General features: G+C 44.9%; 1 protein-coding gene and 2 non-coding genes across 4 annotated transcripts; 2 read left to right on the top strand and 1 right to left on the bottom strand.

The window, feature by feature from the left end:
- Positions 1-2,328: 2,328 nt before the first annotated feature.
- On the bottom strand, positions 2,329-18,173 carry dclre1b (DNA cross-link repair 1B). Of its 2 annotated transcripts, XM_052484724.1 has the most exons (6): positions 18,059-18,173; positions 15,951-16,165; positions 15,383-15,548; positions 9,731-9,913; positions 9,254-9,555; positions 2,329-5,289 (listed from the first exon to the last, which is right to left on the bottom strand). In XM_052484724.1, the coding sequence occupies exons 2-6, from the start codon at positions 16,140-16,142 to the stop codon at positions 4,225-4,227; spliced, it is 1,908 nt and encodes a 635-aa protein (XP_052340684.1). In that variant the 5' UTR covers positions 16,143-16,165; positions 18,059-18,173; the 3' UTR covers positions 2,329-4,224. The 2 variants fall into 2 exon arrangements, with proteins under 2 accessions (XP_052340684.1, XP_052340685.1); XM_052484725.1 differs by lacking the exon at positions 18,059-18,173 and having other exon boundaries at positions 15,352-15,548; positions 15,951-16,098.
- Positions 16,927-16,998, top strand: trnah-gug (transfer RNA histidin (anticodon GUG)). The gene has a single exon. It is a non-coding gene; the product is annotated as a tRNA-His (tRNA).
- Positions 17,573-17,644, top strand: trnah-gug (transfer RNA histidin (anticodon GUG)). Its single transcript has one exon. It is a non-coding gene; the product is annotated as a tRNA-His (tRNA).
- Positions 18,174-19,007: the final 834 nt, after the last annotated feature.

Raw genomic sequence — 19,007 nt, 5'->3', positions numbered from 1 at the left:
CTCCGTCCCCCAGGGAGAGACACAGCCCAGTCTCCGTCCCCCAGAGAGAGACACAGCCCAGTCTCCGTCCCCCAGAGAGAGACACAGCCCAGTTTCTGTCCCCCAGAGAGAGACACAGCCCAGTCTCCGTCCCCCAGAGAGAGACACAGCCCAGTTTCTGTCCCCCAGAGAGAGACACAGCCCAGTTTCTGTCCCCCAGAGAGAGACACAGCCCAGTCTCCGTCCCCCAGAGAGAGACACAGCCCAGTTTCTGTCCCCCAGAGAGAGACACAGCCCAGTTTCTGTCCCCCAGAGAGAGACACAGCCCAGTCTCCGTCCCCCAGAGAGAGACACAGCCCAGTCTCCGTCCCCCAGAGTGGTGGAGCCAGTCCTGTCATTCAACTAGTATGGAGACAACAGAGACAGAGAGAGACCTCTCAGAGGCTCCTAAAGAGGCTTCTACTGGAATTAAACATATCTCTGACAACGTTCTGACAATACTGTGATTTCACTGCACTATCTAGATGGAGCTTGGAAGGCAGGAGGAAGAGAGAAGGAATGTAGGAAGAGGAAGAAAGGCAGGAGGAGGAAGAGAGAAGGAAGGCAGGAGGAGGAAGAGAGAAGGAAGGCAGGAGGAGGAAGAGAGAAGGAAGGCAGGAGGAGGAAGAGAGAAGGAAGGCAGGAGGAGGAAGAGAGAAGGAAGGCAGGAGGAATAGAGAAGGAATGTAGGAGGAGGAAGAGAGAAGGAAGGCAGGAGGAAGACAGCTCTAGCCAGCCTCAGCTTGTCAGTTCTCTGACAGTTGAATCCCACAGATGACAGAATGAATGGATACAGCATTTGGTACAGTCTCCCGAGAGCCTAGGACCATCTGTTGTTCTCAATCATATGATTCACACAGACACCGACAGAAAGTCAACTAAAGTATATAGTACGCATAGACCGGGTTGGTAAGAATATCATATCATACAGTAGAACTGTTCCTTCCTGGTCTCTCTGGTCTCACTTCCTCAGTTCACCTCCTCCTCCTAACCAGGTCCTCTTGCTCAGTGCCTAAAAAGGACCAAAATGTAAATATTCCATAATAAATGAATGATAATATCCCCCCAATACGTCCACAGAGAGATATACAGCAGATACCAGTTTCTCCCCTCTCTGGTTCCTGCTCTCCAGTACACCTCCTCCTGCCAATTGGAGCACATTTGTCAGCATCTCAACCATTTATATAGCATAATAAACATAGTGCGTAATAAATAATGATCATACATTTAAAATCCATAGATACACAGAATTCATGTTACTTCCTGGTCTCTCTGAATCTGGTTCTAATTCTCTAGTCCACCTTTTCCCGGCTCCTCACCAGCCCCTCTTGCTCAGTGCAGCTGACAGTGTAAAAGTCAAAGGTCACATGTTCCATTAGCGGTTGGAGGATGAGCTTCTCTCTGTGTGGCGCCCTGGGGCAATGGAAAGGGCACAGAGAAGCATAGCCTGCATCCCAAATAGCACTCGATTCCCACCTATATGGTAAACCTGCTGTGGATGAGATAAGAGCCACAGCTCTGTAGTGTAACAGACCTGGGTTCAAATAGTATTTGTTTCCTGTCAGGTACATTACATACAGATCATCAGCTCTTGTAACTGAGGTAGGTTTGTTTATGTGTAACTGAGGTAGAAGGTTATACTTACATGTAACTGAGGTAGAAGGTTATACTTGTGTAACTGAGGTAGAAGGTTATACTTGTGTAACTGAGGTAGAAGGTTATACTTGTGTAACTGAGGTAGAAGGTTATACTTGTGTAACTGAGGTAGAAGGTTATACTTGTGTAACTGAGGTAGAATGTTATACTTGTGTAACTGAGGTAGAAGGTTATACTTGTGTAACTGAGGTAGAAGGTTTGTTTATTTCTGGAACTCTGTGATGTTTTTGTCGCACTGCTTTGCTTTATCTTGGCCAGGTCGCAGTTGTAAATGAGAACTTGTTCTCAACTCGTCTACCTGGTTAAATAAAGGTGGAAGAAAAATACAAAAATACTGTAGGTAGTAGGTATGAACTGGAATTTAGATTGTTATTGACATCTATATAATGTAGTCACTTTAAATTATTTATATATTCACCCATGGAAACTCTATTAGCTAGAGTCAATGTTTGGGGCTCTGTAACTTGAGTCCTCCATCATTCTCTATGGGAAACACCAGAGCATATGAAATCTATCGGCAATCTACTGCCTCCTTCTGGCCACATGTTGCAATTACAAGCTACTGGAAGACGCTTTCCATCAGCACTGGAAACGACAGTATTTGACTGAGTAACTTTGTACAGCAGCCACAAACAGCAATTAAATGCCAACATCAACATTTTAAACTTTATTTTACACACACACACACACACATACATACATATATACATATATATATATATATTGTTACCAAATATATATATATATATATATTTCAATTCCATGGTAACAATACTTTTTTTTAAATGAACAGTGACTGTGAAAGGTAACACATTTTAAATCAACAGTAAACTGTGGTAATCTACACAGAGTATATGAAACATTAAGAACCCCTCTCTTTCCATGACATAGACTGACCAGGTGAATCCAGGTGAAAGCTATTATTCCTTATTGATGTCACTTGTTAAATCCTTTTCAATCAGTGTATATGAAAGGGAGGAGAATAAAGAAGGATTTTTAAGCCTTGAGACAATTGAGACATGGATTGTGTATGTGTGCCATTCAGAGGGTGAATGGGCAAGACAAAATATTGAAGTGTCTTTGAACAGGCACACCTGTTTGTGTCGAGAACTGCAATGCTTCTGGGATTTTCATGCTCAACAGTTTCTCGTGTGTATCAAAAGTCGTCCACCCCCCAAAGGACATCCAGCCAACTTGACACTGTGGGAAGCATTGGAGTCAACATGGGCCAGCATCCCTGTGGAATGCTTTCGACACCTTGTAGAATTCATGGCCCAACAAATTGAGGCTTGTTTTGAGGGCAACTCAGTGTATAGTCTTGTGAGTGTGCATAGAATCAGTACAAGATGAGGTCAGTGCAGATAGTCTGGGTAACCATTTAATTAACTATTTAGCAGTCTAATGGCTTGGGGGTAGAAGACAGCTCAGCGCCTGTTGTTATGGGAGCCGATGCACCAGGACCGTTTGCTGGGCGGTACCAGAACGGTACCATGAACAGGCTATTTTTTATTTTACCTTTATTTAACTAGGCAAGTCAGTTAAGAACAAATTCTTATTTTCAATGACGGCCTAGGAACAGTGGGTTAACTGCCTGTTCAGGGGCAGAACGACAGATATGTACCATGTCAGCTCAGGGATTCGAACTTGCAACATTTCGGTTACTAGTCCAACGCTCTAACCACTAGGCTACCCTTCCAACCACTAGGCTATTGCCTTTGGTGGCTGGAGTCTTTGCCGGTTTTTCGGGCTTTCCTCGGTCTGACATGTAGGTCCTGGATGGCAGGGAGCTTGACACCAGTCAAGGGGGAAGGTGTTCCTAATGTTTGGGTATACTCAGTGTATATTATATATATATATATAATCAACTGTGGGATGGGTTAAAAGGCATAGAGTACATTGGCTACAGGATGAAGCCTTTCACCAATGAGTCACATTTAAAACATGGTTCAATCACTGTGGCACATTACGGGGAATAAATCCTTAAAAACATGGTTCAATCACTGTGGCACATTACGGGGAATAAATCCTTAAAAACATGGTTCAATCACTGTGGCACATTACGGGGAATGAAATGAATCCATACAACCTACAACCTTGCCATAACATAGAGTAGGTGAGAGCTGAGTAAATACTGCACCTGTATAAACACCAATCATGTCAGAAATTAAATGACACTGTGAAATATGCACTTCACTTAAAGTCAACATAACGGGCCAGTTTCCCCAGACACAGATTAAGCCTGAGTCCTGAACCAAAAAAAAACTAACTTAAATGGAAAATCTCCATCTGACAGAGCAAAATGTTTATTTTTTTAAACAGTACAAGTCTTCTTAAGGAATGTGGAGGAAATACCTTTGACACGTCAGTATTCACATTGTCCTCTGTCTCTGTCTGGCGTCAGGTACCTCTCCACAGCAGAGTGGAACTGAAGACTGCTACAGGTACAGATCTAGGATCAGCTTCACCTCTCCCAATCATACCCTTAACCATTAGTGGGGGAAAATTGAAAAACTGACCCGAGATCAGTGTCTAGGCTTGGGCAACTTCACCCTACTTCAAATCTGAAGGAGAGAGGCTGAACTTTTCCAAAAAGCTCCGGTCAAGAAGAGTGTTCCTATAGCAACCAGAGACAGACACGTCCTCCTCTGAGAAAGGGAGGGACAGGAGAAGAGACATCTCACAGTCTTCTGGAGGTTCAGGTTGTGTATGTGTTTCAGTGGTGTCACTAGTGTTCACACAGGTACTGTCCCTGGAACAGGGGCTCAGGCTAAGAAGTGGTAATGGAAGAGATTCTATCTCCTGGTCTGGGTGTCCATTGTGGGAACTGGTTATGTTAACTGATACTGCATTTAAGTTACAGTTTTCGGCGGCCATGTTGTCGTTGTCACGAGGCAAATTCTGAGGATGGGTCTCCTCCCTCACAGCTCTTGGTCTCAGTGAAACGGCAGTGTTTCTCAGGACCTCCATGAGTGTAAAGTTACTCTGGGTGAATAGACTGAAAGGGAGACTCTCCTCCAAATCCAGGTTCTCTGAGACCCTGTGGACCAGATTCAGGCTCCATGGGGCTCTGCTGAGGCTGCGGTCTCTGGTCAGGCTGGGGTCTCTGGTCAGGCTGGGGTTGGGGTCTCCGGTCAGGCTTGGGTTAGGGTTGGGGTTGGAGCTGGGCCCTATGTCTGTGGTAGGGCTGTGTTCTTTACTCAGATCCATCAGTATACAGTCTGAATCTTCTCCATCTTTATCTGCATCCATCTCTGTGTCCATCTCTTCCTCCTGATGAGGATGCTCCATGGACCCTGTCTCCCAGGCTTCGTCCACCACCGACCCAGGCCTGGAGGGGGCCTTAGGGGGGGACTCAAACACCACCCCTCTGGGTGGAGAGGGTCGGATAGGCCTCCGCAGCAGGTTACTGTAACCCAGGAAGCTGGACTGACCAGGGTCTTGAACCTTCAACTCAGGCCGGCCCTTCATATAGTGGCGGACTGACTCGGGAACCAGAACTTCGTGGTGTTTTCTCCTAGGCAGCAGGGCAGAGAAGGAGGGGATGCCAGAGGTAAGCCTGCCCACGATGGGAACCAGGGAGGTGGGCTGCAGGGCCGAGACAAAGTCCTCCAGTTCCTGGTAGGAAGGAGGGATGAGTTACATAAATACATTTAAATTAAATCAAGGGTGTCTGTACACTAGTTTCTCGATGGGACATCAAGACAGAACCAGTTTAATATCTTAAATGGTCTTGGACCGCTCCTTGCATGCAGAGCCATAGAAAGGGTTAAACCACTGCAGGTTTGAGCTATTAAACCTAATATCCTGGTAGCTTGTTGCGATTGTATAGTGGTTAATACTGTGCATTGTGGCTGCAGAAACTCTAGTTCGAATCTGGGTGAAGGCATTGCAATGTCATAGCATAAGGGTTATTTTTTGAATGAATTGCAACTTGACTGTGTAATCTAGGGATGGGCAACTTTGATGGGGGTGGGGGGGGCACAACAACACAGAACTCATGAGGGGCCTTTTCATGACAGCGAAGACTGAGAAAATCTGCTTTAAAAAGTTTTATTTACTGCAATTCTACACATTTTGCAATGAGGCAGAGAGAAGATTTAGCAATTTTATGAGAAATGTTATGTAATTGTACACATTCTGCCATGCAGCGAAGAGAAAAATGTGCAATTTTACAGCTAATTTACTGCAATTCTAGTATAGTAGTATAGGGCTCCGGTCCTGCTAGAAGGTATGATTTGGATTAATCCATTAAATCGCTTAGTCAAATCGAGTGTCCGAAATCGCTTCGTCAAATCGAGTGTCCGAAATCGCTTAGTCAAATCGAGCGTCCGAAATCGCTTAGTCAAATCGAGCGTCCGAAATCGCTTAGTCAAATCGAGTGTCCGAAATCGCTTAGTCAAATCGAGCGTCCGAAATCGCTTAGTGCATATCGAGCGTCCGAAATCGCTTAGTGTATATCGAGCGTCCGAAATCGCTTCGTCAAATCGAGTGTCCGAAATCGCTTAGTCAAATCGAGTGTCCGAAATCGCTTCGTCAAATCGAGTGTCCGAAATCGCTTAGTCAAATCGAGTGTCCAAAATCGCTTCGTCAAATCGAGTGTCCGAAATCGCTTAGTCAAATCGAGCGTCCGAAATCGCTTAGTGTATATCGAGCGTCCGAAATCGCTTCGTCAAATCGAGTGTCCGAAATCGCTTAGTCAATTCGAGCGTCCGAAATCGCTTAGTGTATATCGAGCGTCCGAAATCGCTTCGTCAAATCGAGTGTCCAAAATCGCTTCGTCAAATCGAGTGTCCGAAATCGCTTAGTCAAATCGAGCGTCCGAAATCGCTTAGTGTATATCGAGCGTCCGAAATCGCTTCGTCAAATCGAGTGTCCGAAATCGCTTTGTCAATTCGAGCGTCCGAAATCGCTTAGTCAAATCGAGCGTCCGATTCCAAAAATTAGGAAATCAACATTTGTATTGATATTTTCCCATTACTGTACAGAGATACAAGTTTAAATACATAAAAATATATAAAAAAAATATTTTAAAATGTGTGGCTTTTGACCCCTGTGAAAAGACAATACATGTATTGGTACTGTGGCTTAGCTAGTAAACAGGAGCTCCTGAGTTCAAATCTCAGCAGTGGCTTTAAGCATTTCATTGTTCTGTGTACACTATGCAGTATTCTGTGCAATATGACACAAACATTGATTTTCGTTTGATGGAAGTAAGCGTTTGTCAAAGTATACATACCTCTTACTATATTTTTTATGGGAAACTCATTTATTAGTTAAGAAACTTTAAAAAACAAACGTTATAGTGATACTCCAGGCTCCTTTTCGCCTGATTCACATGACAGTAGGTGGTCCAGCGATCCTCATTGCATGGCACAAATTGTACGCCATCGCACTGTACACTGCCCTGTCCCATCTGTTCATTGACTACAGCTCAGCCTTCAATCCCATAGTACCCTCCAAACTCATCATTAACTTCATCAACCGCCCCTACACTCTAACCACTGGGCTACCTGCCACCTCTACACTCTAACCACTGGGCTACCTGCCACCTCTACACTCTAACCACTAGTCCACCTGCCACCTCTACACTCTAACCACTAGGCTACCTGCCACCTCTACACTCTAACCACTAGTCCACCTGCCACCTCTACACTCTAACCACTAGTCCACCTGCCACCTCTACACTCTAACCACTGGGCTACCTGCCACCTCTACACTCTAACCACTGGGCTACCTGCCACCTCTACACTCTAACCACTAGGCTACCTGCCACCTCTACACTCTAACCACTAGGCTACCTGCCACCCCTACACTCTAACCACTGGGCTACCTGCCACCTCTACACTCTAACCACTAGGCTACCTGCCACCTCTACACTCTAACCACTAGGCTACCTGCCACCTCTACACTCTAACCACTAGGCTACCTGCCACCTCTACACTCTAACCACTTGGCTACCTGCCACCTCTACACTCTAACCACTAGGCCACCTGCCACCTCTACACTCTAACCACTAGGCCACCTGCCACCTCTACACTCTAACCACTAGGCCACCTGCCACCTCTACACTCTAACCACTAGGCCACCTGCCACCTCTACACTCTAACCACTAGGCCACCTGCCACCTCTACACTCTAACCACTAGGCCACCTGCCACCTCTACACTCTAACCACTAGGCTACCTGCCGCCCCTACACTCTAACCACTAGGCTACCTGCCGCCCCTACACTCTAACCACTAGGCTACCTGCCGCCCCTACACTCTAACCACTAGGCTACCTGCCGCCCCTACACTCTAACCACTAGGCTACCTGCCGCCCCTACACTCTAACCACTAGGCTACCTGCCGCCCCTACACTCTAACCACTAGGCTACCTGCCGCCCCTACACTCTAACCACTAGGCTACCTGCCGCCCCTACACTCTAACCACCTGCCTCTCTGGGATGGTAATTCCTCTTCTGAACTATTCTCTGGTTTCTCGTATCTGGTGTGGAGTTCAAAACTGTATGAAAAATTACGATAACTCCTGTATACACGATTTGACCTCTGAACATCTGTTGTCATAGTTTCGGTATGACATCTTTTGGTGATGTAATTTTGGGACGGGTCTTAAACTCCATGGCCAGCTGGACTAGTCGGGACTCCTTAACTAGGTTGTACAAAAATTACAGCACCTTTTTCAAAATCTGTCATACTGAACAATGTACAGAAAAGTAATGATAATGTAATAATGTGCAGCAGTTACTTAATATTTTACTACAATGTTGACCTCAACCCCACCTGGTAGGAGGAGTGGTCAATGTTGACCTCATCCCCACCTGGTAGGAGGAGTGGTCAATGTTGACCTTATCCCCACCTGGTAGGAGGAGTGGTCAATGTTGACCTCATCCCCACCTGGTAGGAGGAGTGGTCAATGTTGACCTCATCCCCACCTGGTAGGAGGAGTGGTCAATGTTGACCTCATCCCCACCTGGTAGGAGGAGTGGTCAATGTTGAACTCATCCCCACCTGTTAAGAGGAGTGGTCAATGTTGAACTCATCCCCACCTGGTAGGAGGAGTGGTCAATGTTGACCTCATCCCCACCTGGTAAGAGGAGTGGTCAATGTTGACCTCAACCCCACCTGGTAGGAGGAGTGGTCAATGTTGACCTCATCCCTACCTGGTAGGAGGAGTGGTCAATGTTGACCTCATCCCCACCTGGTAGGAGGAGTGGTCAATGTTGAACTCATCCCTACCTGGTAGGAGGAGTGGTCAATGTTGACCTCATCCCCACCTGGTAAGAGGAGTGGTCAATGTTGACCTCATCCCCACCTGGTAGGAGGAGTGGTCAATGTTGAACTCATCCCCACCTGGTAAGAGGAGTGGTCAATGTTGAACTCATCCCCACCTGTTAAGAGGAGTGGTCAATGTTGACCTCATCCCCACCTGGTAGGAGGAGTGGTCAATGTTGAACTCATCCCCACCTGTTAAGAGGAGTGGTCAATGTTGAACTCATCCCCACCTGTTAAGAGGAGTGGTCAATGTTGACCTCATCCCCACCTGGTAAGAGGAGTGGTCAATGGTTGAACTCATCCCTACCTGGTAGGAGGAGTGGTCAGAGTAAGGCACCACGTGGACATTAGGGTGGAAGGAGACCAGGGGTCTGCTGGTGGGCAGGATGGCCAAGGTGGGGTGTTCCCTGTTCCAACGGAGGAGGTTGGTGGAGCGGATCTCTGACTGGTCCACGGCCCTGATCCGACCTGCTCCTGGCTCAGTGGTGAAGACATCTGGTAGCTCCAGGGCTCTGAGAGTCTTTAGTCTCTCGATGGACACTTCAATCCAGGTCTTAAACTCCATGGCCAGCTGTACCAATAGAGACTCCTTACCCAGAGTATAGAGGCCTGCAGACAACACACAACACACATGCATATATATATAACATGATCTACTGCATCTCTATACCACCAGGAGTGGGGTCAGTTCAGATAAACCTAGGGTATGGGGGGTCAGTATATATAATACCCACACACACTACACAAAAACGAGTAGCTTAACAGTTAAAAGCCTCTGTCTCACCAATGACAACATTGTGCTTGGGCTGGCTACGGATGATCTCTTTGATCTGCTGAGTGGCTCGTTGTCTGGAGGGCAGGGTGCGTGTGGGGTCACAGTTAGTGTTATCCAGGTACAGGACATCTATAGTGGTGTTGGTCCTTAGACACGGCTCACGCAGCATGGACGGAGTGTAGCGAAAATCTCCTGGAAAGACAGAGAAGGTACATACTCTTCAGAATTTCAGCTACACACCCATTGCTGTCAGGTTTATAAAATTCGAGCACACAGCCATGTGATCTCCATAGACAAACATTGGCAGTAGAATAGCCTTAAGAGCTCAGTGACTTTTAACGTGCCACAATCGTTGGATGCCAACATCCAACAAGTCAGTTTGTCTAATTTCTACCCTGCTAGTGCTGCCCCGGTCAACTGTAAGTGATGTTATTGTAAAGTGGAAACGTCTAGGAGCAACAACGGCTCAGCCGCGAACTGGTAGACCACACAAGCTCACAGAACAGGACCGCCGAGTGCTGAAGCACGTAAAAATTGTCTGTCCTCGGTTGCAACGCTCACTACCGAGATCCAAACTGCCCCTGGAAGAAACGTCAGCACAATAACTGTTCTCCTTAGTTCCAGTGAACAGAAATCATAACGCAACAACATACAATGACATTCTAGATGATTCCGTGCTTCCAACTTTCTGGCAACAGTTTGTGGAAGGCTCTTTCCTGTTTCAGCATGACAATGCTCCCGTGCACAAAGCGAGGTCCAAAAAGAAATGGTTTGTCGAGATCGGTGTGGAAGAACTTGACTGGCCTGCACAGAGCCCTCACCTCAACCCCATCGGACACCTTTTGAGATGAATTGGAAAACCGACTGCGAGCCAGGCCTAATCGCCCAACATCAGTGCCCGACCTCACTAATGCTCTTGTGGCTGAATGGAGCAAGTCTCTGCAGCAATGTTCCAACATCTAGTGGAGAGCCTTCCCAGAAGAGTGGAGGCTGTTATAGCAGCAGTGTTCCAACATCTAGTGGAAAGCCTTCCCAGAAGAGTGGAGGCTGTTATAGCAGCAGTGTTCCTACATCTAGTGGAGAGCCTTCCCAGAAGAGTGGAGGCTGTTATAGCAGCAATGTTCCAACATCTAGTGGAAAGCCTTCCCAGAAGAGTGGAGGATGTTATAGCAGCAATGTTCCAACATCTAGTGGAAAGCCTTCCCAGAAGAGTGGAGGATGTTATAGCAGCAATGTTCCAACATCTAGTGGAAAGCCTTCCCAGAAGAGTGGAGGATTTTATAGCAGCAGTGTTCCTACATCTAGTGGAGAGCCTTCCCAGAAGAGTGGAGGATGTTATAGCAGCAATGTTCCAACATCTAGTGGAGAGCCTTCCCAGAAGAGTGGAGGATGTTATAGCAGCAGTGTAGTGTATATATTGTAAACAATATATTTAATAGTTTTTTTACTGCAACTGTCAACTACAGGAAGACTCAGGAACCCGCTCTCAAAGAGTGTAGACAGCCTGCTACTGCCTCCTGCCGCTCTGCTAATCATCCGATGGGGGAGAAGAGGAGGTTAGGGGCCCATGTGGGTAACTGGGGGGGCCCTGTCTTGATTGGGTAACTGATTAATAAAAAATAAAATAAAAATGCATAATAAATAAAAAGGTGACTGGTCAATTATGTCAGAGGCTCGGCCCAAGAGACAAAAAAAGTAAATAAAAAGTTATTATAATAAAAAATGTAAAAATTATTTTATCCAACCACATAATTAGATCATTTGTTTATTTTTTTTAAATCACTGAGGATTAAGTTTTATCACAAGCACATACAGGTATCTGCCAAAATGAAGGAAACACCAACATAAAGTTTCTTAGAGGGTGTTGAACGAGCTGCCAGAACATCTTCAATGCTCCTTGGCAGAGACTTTACAAGTGGACCTAAACCGTGCCAGGAAAATGTACCCCACACCATAAAATACACTTTTTATTCCTGGTTTACTAAAGTGTTTCCTTCATTTTGGCAGTTACAGGTATATCTACAGTAGGGAACACAGCAGTTTGGGCAGCATGTGCGTCAAATATGGGCCACAGCTTGTTGAGTTGTGGCCATAGAAATATAAATCCATAGAAGGGGTTTGTAACCTCTTACTCATACAATTTGAATGTTAACATCTTGGGGTACACTAGTAATGAATGCCAGTCCTGACTTAACATGGGAACTGCCATCTATTGGATTATATTTCTGTTTTTTCTTTTGCAGATTTCAAAATAAAATCACAGGGGGAAACGTACAGTTTGGAAAGCAAACACCTACTGATGATAATCTGTCTGTGGAACCAATAGAAACAAAGTTCTCAACAAGTCCCAGTTTGGAGCAAACAGCAGGACAGCTTACAGACGTTAGGCAATTAAGGTCACAGTTATGAAAACTTAGGACACTAAAAAGGCCTTTCTACTGACTCTGAAAAACACCAAAAGAAAGATGCTCAGGGTCCCTGCTCATCTGCGTGAACATGCCTTAGGCATGCTGCAAGGAGGCATGAAGACTGCAGATGTGACCAGGGCAATAAATTGCATTGTCTGTACTGTGAGACGCCTAAGACAGCGTAACAGGGAGACAGGAAGGACAGCTGATCGTCCTCGCAGTGGCAGACCATGTGTAACAACACCTGCACAGGATCGGTACATCCGAACATCACACCTGCGGGACAGGTACAGGATGGCAACATCAACTGCCTGAGTTACACCAGGAACACACAATCCCTCTATCAGTGCTCACTGTCCTCAATAGGCTGAGAGAGGCTGGACTGAGGGCTTGTAGGCCTGTTGTAAGGCAGGTCCTCACCAGACATCGCCGGCAACAACGTCGCCTATGGGCACAAACCCACCGTCGCTGGACCAGACAGGACTGGCAAAAAGTGCACTTCACTGACGAGACGAGTTTTCGTCTCACCAGGGGTGATGGTCGGATTTGCATTTCTCGTCGAAGGAACGAGCGTTTCACCGAGGACTGTACTCTGGAGCAGGATCGATTTGGAGGTGGAGGGTGCATCATGGTCTGGGGCGGTGTGTCACAGCATCATCGGACTGAGCTTGTTGTCATTGCAGGCAATCTCAACGCTGTGCGTTACAGGGAAGACATCCTCCTCCCTCATGTGGTACCCTTCCTGCAGGCTCATCCTGACATGACCCTCCAGCATGACATTGCCACCAGCCATACTGCTTGTTCTGTGTGTGATTTCCTGCAAGACAGGAATGCCAGTGTTCCTCCATGGCCAGCAAAGAGCCCAGATCTCAATCTCATTGAGCACGTCTGGGACCTGTTGGATCGGAGGGTGGGGGCTAGGGCCATTCCCCCCCAGAAATGTCCGGGAACTTGCAGGTGCCTCGGCGGAAAAGTGGGGTGACATATCACAGCAAGAACTGGCAAATGTGGTGCAGTCCATGAGGAGATGCACTGCAGTACTTAATGCAGCTGGTGGCCACACCAGATACTGACTGTTACTTTTGATTTTGACCCCCCCTTTGCTCAGGGACACATTATTACATTTCTGTTAGTCACATGTCTATGGAACTTGTTCAGTTTATGTCTCAGTTGTTGAATCTTGTTATGTTCATACAAATATTTACGCATGTTAAGTTTGCTGAAAATAAACACAGCTGACAGTGAGAGGACGTTTTTTTTTTTGCTGAGAGATATATATATATATAAACAGTGTATATTTCCTCCTAATATTGTACAATCTGTGTGTCACTTCATTGGCTGGCTAAATGCCAAAGTTGACTAGTTAGAGAGAGAGACTGAAATACAGTGCAGTATGTAGAGTATGGTGTGTAGAATAGTCACCAGTGTAGAGTATGGTGTGTAGAATAGTCACCAGTGTAGAGTATGGTGTGTAGAATAGTCACCAGTGTAGAGTATGGTGTGTAGAATAGTCACCAGTGTAGAGTATGGTGTGTAGAATAGTCACCAGTGTAGAGTATGGTGTGTAGAATAGTCACCAGTGTAGAGTATGGTGTGTAGAATAGTCACCAGTGTAGAGTATGGTGTGTTGAATAGTCACCAGTGTAGAGTATGGTGTGTAGAATAGTCACCAGTGTAGAGTATGGTGTGTAGAATAGTCACCAGTGTAGAGTATGGTGTGTAGAATAGTCACCAGTGTAGAGTATGGTGTGTAGAATAGTCACCAGTGTAGAGTATGGTGTGTAGAATAGTCACCAGTGTAGAGTATGGTGTGTTGAATAGTCACCAGTGTAGAGTATGGTGTGTTGAATAGCCACCAGTGTAGAGTATGGTGTGTAGAATAGTCACCAGTGTAGAGTATGGTGTGTAGAATAGTCACCAGTGTAGAGTATGGTGTGTAGAATAGTCACCAGTGTAGAGTATGGTGTGTAGAATAGTCACCAGTGTAGAGTATGGTGTGTAGAATAGTCACCAGTGTAGAGTATGGTGTGTAGAATAGTCACCAGTGTAGAGTATGGTGTGTTGAATAGTCACCAGTGTAGAGTATGGTGTGTAGAATAGTCACCAGTGTAGAGTATGGTGTGTAGAATAGTCACCAGTGTAGAGTATGGTGTGTAGAATAGTCACCAGTGTAGAGTATGGTGTGTTGAATAGTCACCAGTGTAGAGTATGGTGTGTAGAATAGTCACCAGTGTAGAGTATGGTGTGTAGAATAGTCACCAGTGTAGAGTATGGTGTGTTGAATAGTCACCAGTGTAGAGTATGGTGTGTAGAATAGTCACCAGTGTAGAGTATGGTGTGTAGAATAGCCACCAGTGTAGAGTATGGTGTGTAGAATAGTCACCAGTGTAGTGTGGTGTGTAGAATAGTCACCAGTGTAGAGTATGGTGTGTAGAATAGTCACCAGTGTAGAGTATGGTGTGTTGAATAGTCACCAGTGTAGAGTATGGTGTGTAGAATAGTCAGCAGTGTAGAGTATGGTGTGTAGAATAGTCAGCAGTGTAGAGTATGGTGTGTAGAATAGTCACCAGTGTAGAGTATGGTGTGTAGAATAGTCACCAGTGTAGAGTATGGTGTGTTGAATAGTCACCAGTGTAGAGTATGGTGTGTTGAATAGTCACCAGTGTAGAGTATGGTGTGTAGAATAGTCACCAGTGTAGAGTATGGTGTGTAGAATAGTCACCAGTGTAGAGTATGGTGTGTAGAATAGTCACCAGTGTAGAGTATGGTGTGTTGAATAGTCACCAGTGTAGAGTATGGTGTGTAGAATAGTCACCAGTGTAGAGTATGGTGTGTAGAATAGTCACCAGTGTAGAGTATGGTGTGTAGAATAGTCACCAGTGTAGAGTATGGTGTGTAGAATAGTCACCAGTGTAGAGTATGGTGTGTAGAATAGTCACCAGTGTAGAGTATGGTGTGTAGAATAGTCACCAGTGTAGAGTATGGTGTGTAGAATAGTCACCAGTGTAGAGTATGGTGTGTAGAATAGTCACCAGTGTAGAGTATGGTGTGTAGAATAGTCACCAGTGTAGAGTATGGTGTGTAGAATAGTCACCAGTGTAGATAGAGTATGGTGTGTAGAATAGCCACCAGTGTAGAGTATGGTGTGTAGAATAGTCACCAGTGTAGAGTATGGTGTGTAGAATAGTCACCAGTGTAGAGTATGGTGTGTAGAATAGTCACCAGTGTAGAGTATGGTGTGTAGAATAGTCACCAGTGTAGAGTATGGTGCCAAAGTATCCTTGGAACAGGAACATGACCGCCCCTGGACAGTGGTTAGCATCCATGAGAGTGACGGTCAACCTCTCCTTGCCTATATCATCCAGAGGCAACATGTTGGGTTGGCCGACCTCCAGAGGATGGATCCATCTCTCTCTGACCTGAACACAGGGAAGAGGAGGCCTTATCACAAAGTGAAGTATAGAGCACCTAAAAGCTAATCAACACTTTAGCAAATAAATAAAAAAAGTAGATGCTACGCACAGGGTGGTTGGTGGCAACTTAATTGGGGAGGACGGGCTCATGGTAATGGATGGAGCAGGATTGGTGGAATGGGATCAAATACATGGTCTCCATCGCTCCATTCCATCTATTACTATGAGCCGTCCTCCCTTCACCAGCCTCCACTGACGCTATGGTGTATACAGTCATTCATATTTCAATAGCTAGCTCAAGAATTGGTAATGGTAAGCAAGAATAGTTTAAACAATTATCCCATATCTACATTCCTCATGTTGCCGTGTGTTTAATGTCGAATATAATTGATACTTTGTCTTTCACACCTGTAGTTTGAGTTTGAGCAGCGTGGCAGTAACCGGTGAACAGTAGATTGGTCTGTTGGCCCAGGTCGAGGTCAGGCTCACGGTATGGTCACTGTGCATATGGGACAGGAAGAACAGGCGGACATGCGGACACTTCCTGACCTGCCAGAAGTCCACAGCCAGTGGAGTATGGGGGATGACTTTTCCATTCATTATCACAGCTCTGGAGTATCCTCCTGAGAAAAAGCCACTGTTAGACATTCAAACTACTATAAAAACAGCTATTTGGCATACAACAAACATGGGTAATTATATATACACACAAACAACAAACATGGGTAATTTTATATACACACAAACAACAAACATTGGTATATATATACTTGGCATACAACATGGGTAATGGGTAATATATATATATATATATATATACACACACACACCATGCATTAGTGTTGATATGAAATATGTAAATTGTGTGTTAATTGTATGGAAAAAGGCAACATTGTTCTGCCCTCTAATCTTCAATTGGATGTTTTGGTAGTTTTGGTCAATTCAGAAAGCTGATTGAGGACCTTATTACTGATGAATATGTTCATTTATGAGCATGTTTTTCGTTCTGGTTGCGTTTCATTTGTATTCTGATGTGTTGTGTATTTCTGTAATTTAGCGCTAATCTGTGAAATAGATATTGGTCTCAGTATGACTCCATGATAAAATAGGGATTAAATAAACAAATAAAATGTATATATATATATATATATTTTGCTAGTACTAGCTAACGTTAGCTATGCAAATAAACTATATTGTTTGCCTAGTAGCAGATTATATATATCTCAAAACTAAATCAATTACATTGAGTGAAATATTACAACGGCTTGGACAACTAACAATGTGAATACTTGCATGCAAATGAAATGGTTGCGCTTGTCCACGTCACTACAGTCTTCAGTTAAAAATCTATTTCCTCCTTCTTGGCGCACAGCCCTGGTAGCTCGCCGTGATCGTATAGTGGTTAGTACTCTGCGTTGTGGCCGCAGCAACCCCGGTTCGAATCCGGGTCACGGCATTGCGATACACAATGTCACGGCAAATGGGCTCTTTTTTCCCTCCCTGGATAACTATAGTCTCGTTAAAACAAAAAAAATGTGTTTAGCTAAACTTAATCACTGTCACCAGCCGTTTACTCAAACCTGCCCCGTAGTGGCTGCAGGCCATTGTACATGGACCACTGGTCAATGTAATAATGTTTACATATTGTTGCACCCGTTTCACATGAATATACACTGTATTCTAGTTAAGGTCATCCTATTCAACTATTGCTGTAACGTTACATATACTATTATATCCACGTATTCCTCAGATACAGTGAATACACTGTATACACAAAAAGTTACTGTCCATAATGATTATACATCCCATCGCATACATACAGACTCCGAAACTGTTCATCCTAATCTTTCAAAATTCCATTGATTGATTTGAACTGGCTAATTACACCTGTTCCTAAACATCCGTGAACGAGCTTTTGAAGAAGAAAAAACAGAGAAACCGCTTAGCGGGCGTGTATACGTCACTGCGTAGAAATATGTGCACGTTTGAGTAGCTAAGAATCCCCTCCTTCTACACAGCCCTGGTAGCTCGCCGTGATCGTATAGTGGTTAGTACTCTGCGTTGTGGCCGCAGCAACCCCGGTTCGAATCCGGGTCACGGCATTGCGAATTCACAATGTCACGGCATAAGGGCTCTTTTTTTGGATTAGATACATTAACTGAGTCATTTTGACATTAACAAACCCTTTTGGAGGCTTTACCAGCCAGCGAACGTTACATAGTGTTGCACAAAGAGAAAAACTGCATCACTTCAGCTACGTAACGTTACGTTAGCTAGTTAACAAGACATGGACAAGTCAAGCGGAACAGGAAATGAAACGAATACGTCAGGTTAGTTAGTCAACAGCGACCTGTGCACTTAATTACCTTGCAAAGTGTCGAATGGGCTACGTTAGCTAAATCAAGACAACTAACGTTAGCTATAGCAAGCTACTGAACGCTGCATTGCAATTCTGCCATGTGTGTCATATTTCCCATAAAATTTAGCAACACAAGAGTGTAAACATTTGGACTCACAGGACTGGTACTTCCAATTCCAAAGATTCTGCCACATTGTTGTGAATGTGTTCCTGACTGTCCCACGCAACGTGACACACGCCGTGCCCCCTTTAGAAAAAAGGAGCGGTAAAGGTTCTTCTTCTGTTTTGGTATCAAGGCGTTTGCACATTTTGTTTGTGCATGTCGCCACCTACTGTCAGTCGGCTTGTATTCAATCACGTTACATTATGTGATACAAAAATGAAAAAAGAAAGGGAAATGGGGATACCTACAACTGAGTGCCTTCAACTGAAATGTGTCTTCTGCATTTAACCCAACCCCTCTGACTCAGAGAGGGGCTGCCTTAATCGACATCCACGTCTTTGGTGCCAGGGGAACAGTGGGTTAACTGCCTTGCTCTGGGGCAGAACGACAGATTTTTACCTTTTTACCGATCGGTTACTGGCCCAAAGCTCTAACCACGAAGGGGGAAAGGAAAGAATTGCACAAACCAACTAACATATATACACAACTATTACAAACTACCACCTATATACCACTATTACACACCACCACCTATATACCACTATTACACACCACCATCTATATACCACTATTACACACCACCATCTATATACCACTATTACACACCACCATCTATATACCACTATTACACACCACCATCTATATACCACTATTACACACCACCATCTATATACCACTATTACACACCACCAACTACCATCTATATACCACTATTACACACCACCATCTATATACCACTATTACACTCCACCATCTATATACCACTATTACACAGCACCATCTATATACCACTATTACACAGCACCAACTATATACCACTATTACACACCACCAACTACCATCTATATACCACTATTACACACTACCATCTATATACCACTATTACACACCACCATCTATATACCACTATTACACACCACCAACTACCATCTATATACCACTA

This window comes from Oncorhynchus keta, chromosome 28, assembly GCF_023373465.1.
Source record: "Oncorhynchus keta strain PuntledgeMale-10-30-2019 chromosome 28, Oket_V2, whole genome shotgun sequence".
Lineage (NCBI taxonomy): Eukaryota > Metazoa > Chordata > Actinopteri > Salmoniformes > Salmonidae > Oncorhynchus > Oncorhynchus keta.
Note: the sequence above shows the minus strand (reverse complement) of the source record. Positions and strands in the feature narration are given on the sequence as shown.